At 38.4% G+C, this 18,463-nt stretch overlaps 1 protein-coding gene across 1 annotated transcript in view; it reads left to right on the top strand.

Moving 5' to 3' along the window:
* The window catches only part of LEMD1 (LEM domain containing 1), a 43,110-nt gene that overhangs the window by 8,848 nt on the left and 15,799 nt on the right, over positions 1 to 18,463 (top strand). The window contains exon 4 of the mRNA XM_044003149.1: positions 13,042 to 13,056. Within this exon, the coding sequence (XP_043859084.1) occupies positions 13,042 to 13,056 (15 nt within the window). The remainder of the gene's footprint in view (positions 1 to 13,041; positions 13,057 to 18,463) is intronic.

The raw sequence follows: 18,463 nt of genomic DNA, 5'->3' as shown, positions 1-18,463 counted from the left end.
GGCAAACCAGGCCAGTATCTTTGCCAAGAAAACCCCAAATGGGATCACAAAGAGTCAACTACAATGTAATATGATATAATATAATATAGCATAATATAATATAATGGAATGTAACATAACAATATAATGTAATAAAACATAACACAATGCAACATAATAATGTTAAATATAATATCCATCCATAAAAGTATATAAATCAGGGAATTTTAAGAGGGAGAAAGCACTGAAAACTAGAAGTGAGTATAAGACCTCCTAACAGCATCATCAGGACCCATGGAATGAGTCTCTCTGCCTAGCCTTCAAGTCCAGGTGACCCACCAATTGAGAAAAGCACTTGAAGTAATTGTGGAGGTACTGGCATGTGCAGTGTCCTTATGTCACCATGACTGCTCACCCCCAACTGTAGCAGCAATAGCATTGAGAGTACTCAAGCCTGCCATCCTTTCTTTCCCCTTCTAGTTTCCAAAGGGAACAAGAGCAAATATTGGCATTGTAGGGGCATTGTGAATTTATGCATCCATATTCATCATTATTCATCCATAGTATCATTTATATTTCTGTGGAATGGGTATAATATGGCCATTACCATGGAAACCATTGTGGCAGACACTTCTACCTACATAATTTTGATCACTATCCACTGACATCTGACATCCTGTGCTACTCTTGTCCATGTTCCTCACATAGCTTTGCCATGTCACAAGGAATTGTTAGTGGAATGTCCTGGCAATCCACCCAGCATCCTCTGCCTTCTCCATGTAACCAGTCCATCTTCTCTTCCTATCATACGTTTTTTTCTTTGATATCTTTTACTACCATTCTTTTTGGACATTCCCATTAAAGGCTTATGCAGTCTCATTCTGCCTCTACAGTCATGGCAGCAGAGGGCCAGTAATGCCTACAGAGATGCTAAGAATCCCAGTTCTTAGACTGTTGATAAACTTTAACTTCACAGTTACTACGCTAGATGTGCCATAATTTGTCCAATGACCAGTATAGACATATGGCTGGAGGAGGTACCAGTCTTGACATTCTCACTATAAATGACACCAGAAAAAGGAAGAAAGTTGCATTCACATGCAATGATGGCTAACAGGTACTCCTTGGAAAGAAAAGGTTTGGTGGAGTTAATTTTATTATTTATCCAAAAGCAATGAGAAATGTTAATTCATGGAGATATTTGGTTATCTCACATCACAGTATCAATGATAACTATATGCAGAAAAAACATAAAAATAATCATAGTTTAGACCCCAGTCTCAATTATTGAGGCTAAAGTAGAAAAATCCTATGACAAATTCATTAATATCCTTCAAAGCCAATCAATGCACACTCTTATACTTGGTAACTTACAGGGGAAAGATGGCAAAAATACATATAGGAAATTATGGCTCAGGAAGAAGGAATGAGAAGACAGAAACTAGGAGGCTACACAGAAGCTTTATTCCTTTATATCATAAACTTTTTAAAGAAATGGTAGGCACAGGGGGCACCTAGGTGGCGCAGTAGAAAAAGCACCAGCCCTGGATTCAGGAGGACCTGAGTTCAAATGTGACCTCAGACACTTGACACTTGATAGCTATGTGACCCTGGGCAAGTCACTTAGCCCTCATTGCCCCATTAAAAAAAAGACAGGCACAGGACATGGAAGCATCAAATAAAATTGCCAAAAAAATTAAACAGATTGCATTTTAAAAGCAAGGAGGAGACTTGTTATTGTTGTGAGAGTTATCCCTGAATCAGCTCTCTGTATATCTCTTTGTTGAAGTAAAGATCAAAATGAGGAAAAATCAAGAAAGAATAATAACAAGAAAAGGGTATGGAATACAGTTGAAACAATTCAATCCTGAACTAAACAACTAATTGACAAAAAAAGATGAGGGACAACAGAAATGACATTGAAATGGATTATAATAATCCTATATGAAAAGTGTTATTTTGTTTGTGATTTCATCAGTATAAAGAACTCCTGGTGAATACTTCTACCAATACAGATATATATATATATATACTTTGAAACCTATACAAATGGTGTCATAAGGAAAAGGGCTTTAAAAAACACCTAAATCTCTGATTTCATTGGTATTTGGAGCTCCTGGTAAGTAAAATCCTACCATATCTACTAGTTGTCTTTAGGGTTGGAGGAAGGGGACTAACACATAGTATGTATCATACTCACAGAGCTAGTAAGTGTCTGAGGTTGGATTTGAACTCAGGTCTTCCTGACTCCAGGGCCAGTACCCTCTCCCCTATGTCATCGAGTTGCCCCTCGTGCTCACATTTTTCAATTCAGTGGTCTCTATATGGCTTTAGAGAGTTCAGGACAAATTGACCTTTAGTTCTGTTTCCAGTACTCCTTAGTCATATATTCACAAATGAGATCATCCATACAGTTAAAAATAGCAGCATAGTTTCTTTACAAATGTGTAGTAATAGCCCAAAAATACTAGAAAAAATATCAAGTCTTTAAGATTCTTTGGACACAGGCAGTTGAAGAATCATCCTGCATTCTCTGAGTCAGAGCTCATTCCTTGCTGAGATACTATGTGACCCAAATATTTGACTGGCATTCTGTAAAACTGGTACTAATTTTAAAATAAACATTTTTATTTAAAGTTTTGAGTTCCAAATTCTCTCTCTTATTCCCTCCCCTCTCCTCTCCCTGAGGTGGTAAGCAATGACATATAGGTTATACATGTGCAATTATGTAAAACCTTACCATATTAGTCATTTTGCATAAGAAGACCCAAATGAAAGGGAAAATGAAAGAAAGTGAAAAATAGCATGCTTCAGTCTGTGTTCAATCAACATCAGTTCTTTCTTTGGAGGTAGATAGCATGCTTCATCATTAGTCCTTTGGGACTGTTTGGATCATTGTATTGCTGAGAATATAAAACTGGTACTTTTTGTTTGTTTGTTTGTTTGTTTGTTTTGGCGGGGCAATGGGGGTTAAGTGACTTGCCCAGGGTCACACAGCTAGTAAGTGTCAAGTGTCTGAGGTCCGATTTGAACTCAGGTACTCCTGAATCTAGGGCCAGTGCTTTATCCACTGCGCCACCTAGCTGCCCCCAAACCTGGTACTTCTTGATCAGCAGCTTCAAAACAGCAAATTCCAGGTGATCTAACATGTTTATCTGGCTTTCCCCATATTCTTCTGGTATCTTTCCAAAGACAGCAAGGTGATCTAGGTACACCAACATGTACATGTAGTTCATTTCTTCATAAACCATAGAAAAGAGTTGTCACCAAGATGGTTTGCAGATTACACTAAAATTGGTAAAAACTGAATAGATGAAAACTGTCTTCCCTTTATCTTCCTTTATCTTCCTCTGCCTTAGGTATCTAAGTATATCTACTGTGTAAATCCAATATTGAAAACCACTGGCTTCATAGCAGACAATCCATGACATCTTATAGTTTTGGAAAAGTGATTCACTTTGGTCCTCTTGTTAACATTCTGTTACTCAGGGCAGCTGGATGGCACAGTGGATAGAGCACTGGCCCTGGAGTCAGGAGTACCTGAGTTCAAATCAGGCCTCAGACACTTAACACTAGCTGTGTGACCCTGAGCAAGTCACTTAACCCCAATTGCCTCACTAGAATAAACAAACAAACAAACCCCCAAAACATTGTTACTCTACACACCTTCATATTTTGCTCTTCTTTTTCCATACCACCATGATAGGTGATATCTATACACTACTGGATTCTGTGATGATACCATTGACCAGTAGTCTGCATATGATTTTAGAATTTGTTATCCTTAGGCTATACATGTACAACAGTAGACTCTTCAATCTTTTAAAAATCAAGTTAGTCATTTTGTTCTAGGTCCCATACTTGCTCGCACCATAGTAATTCAGTTGCATGGCTGATTCAGAGGTAAACTCTGCCTTCCCCAGGAGGACATGGGTCCTTTCCTGAGAATATTTATGACTTGGGCCAGTGACTTGCCTGTAAAGTGGGAGGTCTACACCCAAAATTATCTGTAAGTAAAACATCTTGTCCTGACTTAAGTAAGCTCATCACTGGTAACCTTTCTCATTAATTCTGTTTCTTCTCTTTAGAGGGAGAAATAGGGATCAACTTCCCTACAATTACTGTATCAGGAATTTTTGAATGATCGTCTATGTCTGCTACAATACAAAAAAATGACAAAGTAGATTGAGTTGGGTTTTCTACTTTGAATTTTGTATTAATCACCATATCGCTGCCTAAATATTATTAGCTCTTTTCAGTGTTTTTTATAATGTCCTTTTTTTTTTTACATTCAGGGTCTACCTCTATGATCACCCCTTGGTGTTTTCTCTATTGTTTCACATCACTTTTCTTAAAATTTGGCCTCCATTTTGCTCAAATCTTAGTTGTAAATTGTATCTAGTAAATCAATAGTCCCAAAGAAAACAACTCAATGTGAATACAATAATACAACACACACAGTAACTAATTAGTAAACAAAAATGCTACTGTAATTAATAATACATAGTGCTACTATGGAACAATCTAGAAGCTATAACCAACAATTAGCACATGAAAAGGTAAGCGGTGTCAATGAACTCAATGATACATATAAACAGGCAACACTGTTATCAATAGTACATAATTTTAAGTAGTGTGGATTATCAGCAGAGCAATACCACTGCATGTAGCAGGCATGATTCATTAATAGTCAATAGTATTCACATGCACAATGTACTTAGAATTCAATGAAAAACTGGATAAATCCTGAGGGAGTACAATCCCAGGGAACAAAAAGATTTTTTAAAAGTATCACTTAGTACTAGAAAAAATGTCATGATGAAACATGAAAAATTAGAATATAAAGAAAATTTATTTTTTCATTAAAAATAAAATATAACTAGAAAAGGAGTATCTCTCAGCTTAAAAAATCCCAATTCACACACACTTTCCCAGGACAAGTATCCACACAGGTGTTTACATCTTGGTTCCAGGATATAAGCATTTCCTACAGTGCTAGGGTCTGGTCATTTTGTTCATTGCCTATTTCCATCTCCTAGATGAAAATATGGAAGTCCTAAGAGCAGTGAAGGAAGAGGAAAGCCAACCCTCAGCTGTAAGTTAGAGAATCCATGTAACTCAACCCTATATAACAGCTTCCTGCCTCAGTTGGCTCTAAGGGCTATACAGTTTCCTTTGTCATAGAGAGGAAAAACAAGGATTTTTCAGATCTTTTGGTATGTCTTACAAACTCTATTTTGCCTCTTTCCCTCTATGGAAATATTTTGGTCCCTTGAATCTCCACAAAGATGAAAATACTATGCAGAAGTCCTGGCTACAGTGCTAAATGTCATTATTTTTATATTTAGTCCAACAGTCTAGCCTGTTGGAATTTTTTGTATCCCAGAACTCACATTCAGCACATTAGCTGTTCCACCCACATTGTGTGTAATCTGAAAATGTCATAAATGTCATCTTTTCTATCATCCAAATCATTGATAAAAATGCATAAGAATCACAGGTCTCTGGGCCTCTTGACACCTCCTTTCAAATTGATCGCAAGCCAGTGATTACTACTGTTTGTTGTTCAACCATTTCCAACCCACCAATTTGTATTATCTGTCCCACATATCTTGTGCACAAGATGTCATGAGAGATTTTGTCAACCAATTGGCTGACATCCTGGTAAATCATTTACCTCACTTCATCAGTCTACCACTTTAGTGGCATTGTCAAAAGGAAAATGAGGCTAGTTAGATGTGATCTCTTCTTGATAAAGCTGTGCTGGCTCCTTGTGATCACTAGTTCCATTTTTAGTTGTTCACTAAACCATCCTTTTAAGGGGCAGCTAGGGGGCGCAGTGGATAGAGCACTGGACTTGAAACATCTTCCTGAGTTCAAATGTAACCTCAGACACATAAACTGGGTGGACTCAGGACCAGTCACTTAATCCTTCTTGCCTCAGTTTCCTCATCTGTGAAATAAACTGGAGGGGGCTGCTAGGTGGCGCAGTGGATAAAGCACCAGCCCTGGATTTAGGAGTACCTGAGTTCAAATCTGATCTCAGACACTTGACACTTACTAGCTATGTGACTTTGGGCAAGTCACTTAACCCCCATTGCCCCACAAAAAAAGAAATTTAAATAAAAAATAAGCTGGAGAAGGAAATGGAAAACTGCTCCAGTATCTTTGCCAAGAAAACCTCAAATGGGGTCACAAAGAAGCATACACAACTGGAATAATTCAACAACAACAGCAAAAATAATCCCAAAATGAAGTTTCTGGTTCAACAGGTATCGATATTTTAGTCACCTTATTTGCATGATTCCAAATGGTTTTGTGAAATACTTGTACCATTTCAGAGCTTCACCAACAGTGCATCATTCCACAATTCCTCAAACATCGACTATTGTAATTTTTTTCATCTTTGCCAATTTGCAGGTTGTAAGGTAAAGCTTCAGGATTATTTTGATTTTCATTTCTCTTATTATTAGTTATTTGGAACATTCTTTCATGTAGTTGTGAATACTTTACAGAACTGGAATTATAAAGTACCCAGAGCTCTTTTGGAAGACGATGATTATTAATTACCTTTTTTTTTTTTGTGGGGTATTGGGGGTTAAGTGACTTACCCAGGGTCACACAGCTAGTAAGTGTTAAGTGTCTCAGGCCGGATTTGAACTCAGGTACTTCTGAATCCAGGGCCAGTGCTTTATCCGCTGCACCACCTAGCTGCCCCGATGATTATTAATTACAACAGCTAACCTTTATACAATGCTTTTTAATGGTTGAAAAAATTATATCTTGAGCTCCTTGAGAGTGAGGAAGGGCTATATTTTTGTTTTCGTTTTGTTTTTTTGTGCCCTTTCTTTGTATCTTTAGCACTTAGCATAGTGCCTGGCACATAGTCAGCACTTAATACCCATTTGTTGACCTGTTCAATATCTTATTTGGTCTTTACAATAGCCCTCTAAGGCAATTGCGATGATAGGCTAAAAGGTGTTGGAATGAATAGAGTGCTAGGCTTGGAGTCAGGAAGTCATGAGGTCAAATTCTGCTACCTTAGACATTTATTAGCTGTGTGACGCAGGGCAAGTCATTTTAACTTTGTCTCAGTTTCCTTCACTTTAAAATGAGGATAATAATAGCACCTATCTCCCAGGGTTGTTATAAGAATAAAATAAGAGATTATTTATGAAAAGCTTTCTGCACAATACCAGTGCCTAGGATAAAGGTGCTATATAAATGCTAGCTAGTTATTATTATCCTGATTTTCTAGATGAATAAACCAAGACTCAGAAAAATTAACTTGCTTGTGATTCCATGACTAGTGTCAGAAATGGGATATGACCTCAGATCTCTTCTGATACCAAGTTCAGCCCTCTTCACTACGTCACACTGCCTTAAATTCACCATGTCCAGATTAGAGCCAGAGATGAATGGAATCGAGTATTCTATACTTGTTATTAATACTTCAAGTATTGGGTGCTGTTATTTGGGTTGACTATCTCTGGTCCAGCTATGTTTTAATCCTTTAATGCTTTTATCAGTAAAATGTTCTGAGGTGTTCATGCCTCCATTACTTCCTCCCATTGGACATGAGCTATGCATCAGATTCACAAGGTTGTGACACGTCCTCCTTCTCTAATTCTCCAATTCAGATTGTCTGTGTTCTTCAAGTTGGGAAAATGCTCCTTTTACCAGACACTCTTCTCACCAGTTTCTGGATTTTGTACTGGGTCCTGAAGGTGTAAAAATCGACCTGGTATATAACAGGCAGCTCAAGGATAGGTCTCCCTGCTGGGGATAAAGGTGCTCTGGTGTTTCCTGGGCACAGCTAGTTTTTCTAAACCGTTTGTTCTATGCTACTGCAAACCTGTGAGGCTTTTCTTATGGTTCCCTTTGGCTAATAACACCTACCTTTATATAGCTCTTTAAGGTTTGTGAAGCACTTTACAAATGTATCCTTTTGGGGCAGCTAGGTGGCACAGTGGATAGAGCACCGGCCCTAGAGTCAGGAGTACCTGAGTTCAAATCCGGCCTCAGAGATTTAACACTTACTAGCTGTGTAACCCTGGGCAAGTCACTTAACCCCCATTGCCCCGCAAAAAACAAACAAACAAACAAACAAAACAAAAAACCAAATGTATCCTTTTATCCTCACAAAAACCCTGAGAGTTAGGTGCTATTATTCTCCCAATTTTGCAGATGAGCATATAGAGACAGACAGAGCTTAAGTGACTTGCTGAAGATTATCCAACTAGTAAGCCTGAGTCTGGATTTGAACTCAGGTCTTCCTGACTCAAAATCCAGCACTCTGTCTACTATGCCATTAAAAGAAGGGGCCAGGGCAGCTAGGTGGCTCAGTGGATTGAGCACTGGCCCTGGAATCAGGAGTACCTGAGTTCAAATCCAGCCTCAGACACTTAACACTTACTAGCTGTGTGACCCTGGGCAAATCACTCAACCCCAATTGCCTCACTAAAAAAAAAAAAAAAAAAAAAAAAGAAGGGGCCATCTATCTAGGAAGAGATGAATGAAAAGGGAAATTCATGCCAGCCTGGCCATTGTTATCCATCCAAAAGTCAATCCTCCTCTGCCCAGAGGTGGATATGCTCTATTTTGAATGTCAAGATCAAAATTAGGACAATGCCAGGAGAGGAAGGGGGGACTTGAACTAGAAACCATGTACTGACTAAACAGCAGCAAACACCTATTAACAGCCTACTGTATTCTAGGATTTTCACCCTGAGTCATTAGGGATACAAAGACAAAAATGAAATTGACCTTGCCCTCAAGAAATTTAAATCTTATCAGGAGAGACCACACACACACACACACACACACACACATCATAAATAGAATTTTTGAGTGAAGGCACTAGAGTGGGGAAAGGTAGCAGGCAGATGGCAGGGCTTGTGCTGAGCTTTAAAGAAAACCACTTTTTAAAAAATTAATGTCTTTTTTTTACAGCACCATAATTTCCCCCAGTATCCTTCACCTTTGATAGTCATGCTACATAATAAATAACATTTCTTAAAGAAAAAATGAAAGAGAAGAGGGGAAAACTTGGTATAACTGGTCAGTACATTGAAAGAATTTATGCAATATGCCACTTTCATCAACCGTTCCACATCTGTAAAGGGATGGAGTGGAGATGTCTCCTCATATTTCTTTGAAGCCATACTTGTTCTCTGTAATTTTTCACTATTCACTTTTGATTTTTTGGTAGATCTTCCCATTTATATTGTTGTAGTCATTGTTTAAATTGTTTTCTTGATTCTGCTTATTTCAATCTGCATCAGTTCATGTAGATCTTTCCATTTTTCTATGTATTCTTCACACACTCATTTCTTTCAGCACAGCAATATTCCATTACATTCATGTACCACAATTTGTTTATCTATTACCCAATATTCATTAATGATATTAGTCTACAATTCTCTTTTCAGTGCTTTATTATTCCCTTATTTGGCATTAGGATTATATTTATCTCAAAAAGGGAATCTAGTAGTGTAAAATAATTTGTGTAGTATTAGTAAAAATTATGTTTTCAAAATCTGGTAGAATTCTACTGTGAAATCATCAGGTCCAAGAAATGCTTTTTAAAAATTTCCTTTATACCTAGTTTTGCTTCTTTGCTTCTTGGATTATTTAGAATCTCTATTTGGTCTTCTGTTTGGATATTTTATATATTTTAAAGTATTTATTTTCTTTTGTATTCTCACTTTTGGTAGAATATAAGTGTAGGATGTGGATTCTGATGATTCTTTTCTTATTTTGTTGTAATTTCACCTTGGTCATTTGCTATTTTGTTGGTTTGATTTTCTTATCTCTCCTCTTTAACCTGATGGGCTAAAAATTTATCAATTTTATTAGTTTTTTCAAAGAACCAGCTTTTAGTTAAATTAATAATTTCTATAGGTCTTTTGTTTCTAGTTTCTATTTTTCCTCTAATTTTTAATATCTTCTCTTTTGTGTTTATTTTAAACTTTATTTGACTTTCTACTTTTAAAATACATATCCAGTTCATCGATCCTATTCTTTTCTGTATTGTTAATGTATGTTTGTAGAGATATCATTCTTCCCACCACCACTAGCCAAAGATTACTTTGGCTACATCCTAGAAATTTTGGTATGTTTCATCATCATAATTTTTTCATACCATCATTGATTGTGTATATGATTTGTTCTTTGACCTCCTTATTATTTAGGATTTCATTGATAAGTCTTCATTTGGGTCTTTGTGTTTTGTTTGTTTTCCCTAAACTGATTACAATTTTTATTTTGTCATGGTCTGTAAAGGAGAAACTAGGGATTCTAAGAGACAAGAAGGTGGGAGATGGAGAGTCCTGTGTGAGGAACAGCAAGAAAGTCAGTTTGACTGGACTGAAGAGTGCATGAAGGGGAATAATATATAATAAGACTGGAAAGGTAAGTTGGAGTCAGGTTGCAAAAGGTTTTAAGTGCCAAACATTGCAGTTTGTATTTGATCCTAGAGGTAAATGGAGTTTATTGAGTAGAGTCAGGTGAATGCTTTGACAGAATCCCCTTTGTAGTTCTTTGTAGAAGAATGGATTGGAGAAGAGAGAGGAGAGAGTCTTGAATCATATCAGTAAGCTATTTCAGTGGTCCAAACAAACAGTAATCAACTGAACTAGGCCTGAACTAAGGTAGTGGCTGTGTGAGTAGAGATGGGGATTAACGCGAGATGTTGTGGAGAAAGAACTAATAAGACTTGGCAACTAATTGGATATGTGAGGTGAGAGAGAGTGAGGAGTAAGCGTAGCCTCCTACACTTACCAGAATAGAAGCCTACAGGATGAACAATGAGTTATTAATATATTCTGATCCAAAGACCACTGGGGGCTCTGGAAAAAGGCAGTTTCCTTCTCTCATTCTGAAGGGGAGTGAGGCTGGAAATCCTGCAAGGGGAAGAATGGAGCAATGGAGTAGGACATGACTAGCTCAGAAGACTAAACTATACAGAACCAATGGGAAAGACTAGCTATTTTTGCTTGCCAAGAAGATAATAATGGTGATACTTCCCTTTTCCCCTTTGCCACCCTTTTTCTCTTCTAGGGAAAGCAAATACCCACTCCAGCTCCTTTACAGTCTATCATTTATATTTGTTGTTCACTGCATTGACAAAACTGTGGCTAAACCAAAGGACCAAGTAGTCTGTGTGTATTTCATGTATTTATGGGCAGTGGAAAGAGGGTGAGTCAGCTATGCAAAGTGCAAGAAGGAGATTCTCTCTTCTAAATTGCCAGTTCTCTCTGATGGGTGCTCAAGAAAACCAAAAAGATTTGTATTGATAAGCAATATTATAATTCCTGATGATCTTGGAATTAAGATTAAGTCACATGAATCTGAACTGTTCTGAGTTTCCTTAAGTACAGTTGTGCTAAAACTTCTTGTTAGGAGAAAAGAGGTACAGTAAGAAACTTTCTCCCAGAGATCCTCAGAGGCAGTTGGCCTTGGGCCACTCTCCTCCTAGGGGTCCTACCTGCCCCTGTGGGGGAAGTCATGCCCACAGGGACACCTAAGGGGGAGGTGGGAAAGAGTCAATTCACCCACATGAAAGTGGGTGCCATCCAAGAAGAAGTTAGCTTTCCTGCTAAACCAAACTATTCTACTTCTAGGAATGGTTAGAGAAGGATGACTGAGCTTGTGAACCTGAGGTGCTAGATGGATGATAGTGCTTTTGGTAGTCATAGGGAGCTTTGGATTAGAGAAAAGTTTAAAAAGAAAGATAATTGAGTTCTGTTTGGGACATGATGAGTTTGATATGTCCCTTGGACATCCAGTTTGAAATATCCAGTAGGATCTGGTAATACTCAGAAAAGTCTCAGAAAAGAGACTAGGGTTGAAGGCAGAGATCTAAAAGTCATTTGTGTAGTGGTGATAATTAAGCCCATGGAAGTTGATGAAGTCTTCAAGAACAAAATGTGTAGAAGGAGGGACCAGAACAGAATCTTGGGGTACACCAACAGTTAGATGGTACAGTTTAAAATAATGATCCAGAAAAAGAGACTAAGACAGAGCAGATGGACAAGGAGAACTAATAGAGCAATGTCACAAAGTCCCAGAGAAGAGATTCTGCAGCAGGAGAAAGGGTGGTCAACGAAGTCAAATGCTGCCATGAGATCCATGAAGATGAGGGTTGAGAACAGGCACTCAGATCTGGCAATTAAGAGAGGAGTGGGAACTCTAGAGAGGGCAATTTCAGGTGAATTATGAGGTCAGAGTCAGACTGCAAGGGTTTGAGAAGGGAGTGAGAGGGGAGAGAGTGAAAATAAATAGACAGCTTTGAATATTTTTTCTTTTTTTTGATTATGAATTATTTATCAACAAACATTTCAGTATACAAAACCAGAGGGGCAGCTATATGGCATAACAGAGAGAGCACTGGCCCTGAAGTTGGGAAGATCTGAGTTCAAATCTCACCTCAGATACCCTGAGCAAGTCACTTATCCCCAGTTGCCTTAAACACCCTGGGCTATCTCTAGTTGTCTTGATAATGTATCTTGCCCCTGGACCCAGATGGCTCTGGAGGAGAGAGGCTGGTAACTTTGCACAGCCCTTTCTCACTTAAATCCAATTCATTTCAAGTCATGACATCTGTCATGGTCCTCTCTGAGAACAAAAGACAAACAATAACAACAACAATACAAAACCAATACAAAAGATGTGAACCCTTGAACTTATCTTGCATATAGCTTGTTTTTAAGTGTATATGAAATTTAACAAGGGAGTAATAAAATTGCCCTTAGTTTTGTTCCTTTCTGAGCTTCATTTTCTTCTGTGTATTTGTTAATGTTTTCTTGGAATTCTCTTTTTCTCTCTCTCTCTTTTTTTTCACATTTCTATCCCAACACACCAATTCATCTCCTAACCCAAGCCCTTGTAACAAGTATCAAATCAGCACATCGGTAATGTCTGACAATTTAAATGAAATGTAGATATCAAAGATGGATATGAGAGCTGAGGACAGTCCTTCACTCTGTAAAAATCCTCTCCCAGTGAGCTAATTAAAGGTGAAGTAGGTATAAGGAGGCCATGTTGTGTATAATGACAAAGAAATCTAAAATGGAAGTTACACTGCCCACCTAAGGCAGCCCCTTGTCCATATTCAGCCCAGGCTGTCTCACATCTGCCCCAAGAGAATTATTTTCTTTTTTCCCCTTTTTTTGGGGGGGGGGGGCGGCAATGAGGGTTAAGTGACTTGCCCGGGGTCACACAGCTAGTAAGTGTCAAATGTCTGAGGCTGGATTTGAAGTCAGGTCCTCCTAAATTCAGAGCCTGTGCTTTATCCACTGTACCACCTAGCTGCCCCCGAGAGAATTATTTTCTACTTGGTCTAGGGAATCTTTTGATTCAGTTCAAGTTAATCATCTCTCTTCCATAAGTCCACTTCCAACTGGCTAAGGAATACTCAAGGTTACATGAAAGGTTTGTGATTCTTGGGACAAAAATCATTACTTTGTTGTCTCCCTGTGTCTCATGCTGGAAACTGGATGTGTCTCCTGTTTTTCCTAGACCAACTGGTTTCCTCAGACCTATAACTGTAATGCAAGTATTAATGACTCAACAAAAATTAGTGGCCACTAATTATTTTCTGTGGAGGGAAATAGACAAGAAGGTAATTGGGGAGAGAGAGCAAAAGGGTAGAAAGGTACCTTTTGTGGGATATAAGAGAGACCAGCATCAGGTGCTTCTAACCACAAGAGCACAAAATGGCTTTTCCTTTTTCCTGCAGCTAGGTGGCACAGTGGATAAAGCACCGGCCCTGGATTCAGGAGGACCTGAGTTCAAATTTGACCTCAGACACTTGACACTTACTAGCTGTGTGACCCTGGGCAAGTCACTTAACCCCAAATGCCTCACCAAAAAAAAAAATCTAGCCTCAGATACTCCCAAGCTGCACCATCCTGGGTAAATCACTTAACCTCAGTTTGCTTCAATTTCCCCAACTGTAAAATTAGAATAATAACAGCACCTACCTCCCAGGGTTGTTGTGGGGATTAAAAAAGATCATATTTGTAAAGTACTTTGCATGGTGCCTGGCACATAGTAGGCTCATTTTCTCCCATTCACCCACCTAGACTCCTAACCCCCTTATGGAAAGGAGAGAGAACAAGACCTAGAAGGTTAGTGTCTTACCCCCTCCTGAGAGGCAAGAGAGAAGGCTCATGTCTCTGAGGGGATGTTTGGGTTAGCTCATCAATCATTATTCTCATCAGTGAAAAGAAACACCATCATCGACCTCAGCAGTAACTCATTATGGCCTCTGAAGGAAAGAAATAGAGCTGCAGAATACCTGAGGGTACACAGCATCTACTCACATGGCACAAAGATATCAGACAATGAACTCTGAATGCTACCTCCTCATTCCTTTTTTTCTAGCCTCTCTCTCCTAGAAATCTCTGAAAAATAGTCCTAGAAACCAGCCCTTCTCAAGAATCCTAGTAACAAAGCTTCAGCGCTGGTAGATTCTGGAGCACCTTGTTCATGACAACATCAAGTTAAATATATCTGTCTTCACTCTAATCCATAACCTCTCTGCCAAGAGGCAGGAGATATGCCTCATCATAAATCTAAAGTCATGAATGGCTATTGCATTAATTGGAGTTCTGAAATCTTTCCAAGTTGTTTTCCTTTACATAATTGTATCAACTTCCACCTTGTTCCACTGGTTCAATTAATTTCACTCTGCATCGGTTCATTCAAGTCTTCCCAAGTTTGTCTGAAGCCCCTTCATCAGTGGTTCTTAAAAAGCAGTAATGCTCCCTTACATTTGCATACAGCAGTTTGTTTAGCCATTTGCTGATTGATAGGCACCCACTTTGTTTCTAGTTTTTTCCTACAACAGAAAATTGCTGCTATAAATATTTTTGTGCATATGGTAGACTTTTTCTAGGACTTTGGATATGAAATGTAGCAGAGAAAGAATCAGTAGATAAAGAGAGATTGAAGACTGGAGGAAGGCGATGATTGTTGGGACAATCTGCTGGAAGAGAGAGGAGGGAAATAAAATCAAGGTTCTATTTAGAAGGGTTTGCCTTAAAAAGAGAAGAGTCACCTCTTCATCTGAGATGAACTAATAGATGGCTACTCTTGTCAACTGATGCCAATAGATAAATAGATATTGTAATTGGTAATTAAGACTATTTTGTGGAGATCTGAAAGTAACACTTCAAAGAAGTACAGGTATAGTCATAATGGACCATAAGGATCTTTTACACTTTAGAGGGCAAAATCTTAGAGTCGCCATGCATGATGGGCTCTGTTACTCTCCTGTTGCTTTCTGCTCATGGTACACCTGCCCATGGCAAGAATATATTGTCAGCCCCTTGTCTAATGTCAACCCAGACTGTCTCACATCTGCCCTAAGAAGGTTATTTTCTGCAGCTGGCTGTGGATGGCTCTACCCCCACCTAATTTTTTTTTCTAAATTTTACACCAAATAAAATGACTGTTTCCTATATGTAGTAGAATATAAAAAGAAGATTGTTCACGAAACTGTGAAGCTCTCTTAGGAAAAAAGCTTGCTTTTCTTTTGAAGCATATAAAAATCCAATATATAACTTTCAATATCCTTCTTGTGTGTGATTCCTTCTGGTCTCTCCTTCTCTGCACATTTTTTAAAAAATTTAATAAACATTTTTATTTAAAGATTTGAGTTCCAAATTCTATCCCTCCTTCCCTCCTCTCCTCCCCCTCCCTGAGGCAGTAAGCAATCAGATATAGGTTATACATGTGCAATTATGTAAAACATTACCATATTAGTCATTTTGTATAAGAATACTCGAATAAAAGGAAAAAAGTGAAAGAAAGTGAAAAACAGTATGCTACAGTCTGTGTTGAATCAGTTCTTTCTTTGGAGGTGGATAGTATGCTTCATTGCTAGTCATTTGGGATTGTCTTGGATCATTGTATTTCAGCACATTTTAAAAAAAAATTCTTTGGTGACCTCTTTTTCTTTTCTTTTCCTCTCTTTCTTTCTTTCTTTTTTTGTTTTTGATAGTTCTATTCTCCATCTCCTTTCTACTACCTCCTCCCCCCCACCCCCACAGAAAAAGGGAAAAAAAGAAAAACAAAGCCTAATAACAAGTATGCATTGTCAAGCACAACAAAATCCCACACTAATCATATCTGAAAATGTGTATCTAATTCTGCATCTTGAGCCATCACTTCTTTGTCAGGCAGCTTGCTTAATCATTGGCCTTCCAGAATTGTGGTTGCTCATTTATCTTTCAAAGCTGTTTTTTCTTACAATGTTATTGTTATCATATGAATTGTTCTCCTGGTTCTGCTTACTTTACTCTGTATCAGTCCGTATCAATTTTCCCAGAAGTCTCAAACTGCACCTCTCATCATTTCTTTTTTTCTTTTTCCTTTTCTTTCTTTCTTTCTTTTTTTTTTTCAGGGCAATGAGGGTTTTGCCCAGGGTCACACAGCTGGTAAGTGTCAAGTGTCTGAGGCTGGATTTGAACTCAGGTCCTCCTGAATCCAGGGCCAGTGCTTTATCCACTGTGCCACCTAGCTGCCCCCTCCTCAACATTTCTTAAACACAATAATATCCCATAATTTGTTTAGTTGTGTAGATATCCCCATTACTCTCCAGTTCTCTGCTATCACCAAAAAAAAAAAAAATGCTGTACTTATGACTCTATCTTCTTTAATCTGGTTAGTGTGTTGCTCTAGAAGTGATAAAGCTTGAGGTTACAGTTTAGGTGACTTTGGAGATATATGAACTGGGAATTTTTGTTACTACTTGTTTCCTTACTGGAAACTGTCACCCATTCCACAGACACCTTGATGCTTTTTAAAGGAGGCAGGTTTCTGGCTGAGATAATTTCTGAATGGGGCCTGAAATTCACAGCTCAATTATGGAAAAATTTGCAGAAGAGATATAGTTCCCACTTCTGCATATTGCCTATAAAATTTTCCTCCTTATAGAACAAGATTAAAGGAAATGACGAGACCCCCACATACACTTAAAATCAAACCAATTCTGACAGGAGTCCATACATTTACCAATATTCAGGCCTTCCAAAAAATTGGACAACTAGTTTCAGAAGTTAAGACTATACAAGACATAGAGGATTTACCAAGTTTTCCATGTGTACATCAAACCCTTATGCCAATGGAGTTTCTAAAAAAACAAAAGTATGAACAACCATCATGCACATACATAGGCGAACACTCTAAGAAGCAGAAGTGGTTCTGACTCATCTGGAAAAATTACCCCCTGGAAGTTCAGACCTGAGGAACAGAGGGAGAGCCGCATCCCAATACTGGGAAACTACTTCCACCAAAGGCATTTGGAAAGGCCCTGTTCCTTCAGGAAGAGGAAGAGACTGCTGAGGAGTGGCGTAGGGGGCAAGAGAAATACAGTAAGCAATTAGATAGATCTCTGATACTCAGCTCCTAGCTCAGGCAGTGACTCCAGAGAATAATAGCAAGAATTCCTTCCAGCTCATTGATGTTTTAGCTTATTAGTTTTGTCAGGGAAAACCACTCATGACAGAAAATTAGACAACATTGCATAGTTACTCTGGTAGCTTCTTCTTTCCTCCAGGATAAAATAGAAACTTTTCTGTTAAGCTTTTAAAGTCTTCTACAAACTGGACTTCTTTCCAGCCTCATTGAATGTTCCTTTCCCTCTTCTCTGTAATCAAGCCACTCCTTCCCTTTTCCTCAGTCTCCCTCTTCCTTAAGATGTATCTTAGGGGGCACCTAGGTGGCACAGTGGATAAAGCACTGACCCTGGATTCAGGAGTACCTGAGTTCAAATCCGGCCTCAGACACTTGACACTAGCTGTGTGACCCTGGGTAAATCACTTAACCTCCATTGTCCCGCAAAAAAGAGAGAGAGAGAGAGAGAGAGAGAAAGAATGAAAGAAAGAAAGAAAGATGTATCTTAACACCATCTTTTACACAGAACTTTCCTGATCCTCTCAATTGCTGTTTTTCTCCCCTTCAAACTACCTGATATTTAATTGATTTGTATATTTATTTCTTCTCATTTACTTTATATTTATGCTGTCTATACTTATAGATGTACTTGTCTCTCTCAAAATGTAAACTCCATGAGAGTAAGGATTGTTTCATTGTAACCCCGGTGCTTAACACAGTGCCCAGCACAAAGTTGGTGCTTAATACTTATTGATGATTGACTGATCAATTAACATAGCAGCACTGGGTTAAAGTTGGAAGCAACTGACATGATAATCTGAGGTGGTCATGGGGGTTTGGAGACAAGGTACCCAGGCTTAGTTCATCCATTCATTCAAAAAAGGTACCCAATGGTTAGAAAAATGCCTTCAAATTCAGATATTTGCTACATGTCTGAAGCATTTTACAAAGATTTGCACTTTTTCCTGAGGGTGGTATATACCACAGAGTGCCTTAGCCACTGGCATAACTGTGAAAAATCAAATGAACGGAGTCATCAAGGGAATATGTATGTTGTCATTGTTGCAATTAAGTCTGTGAT

The sequence above is a fragment of the Dromiciops gliroides genome, chromosome 4 (assembly GCF_019393635.1).
Source record: "Dromiciops gliroides isolate mDroGli1 chromosome 4, mDroGli1.pri, whole genome shotgun sequence".
NCBI lineage: Eukaryota > Metazoa > Chordata > Mammalia > Microbiotheria > Microbiotheriidae > Dromiciops > Dromiciops gliroides.
The sequence above is the reverse complement of the archived record's forward strand: the minus strand, read 5'-3'. Positions and strand labels throughout refer to the sequence as shown.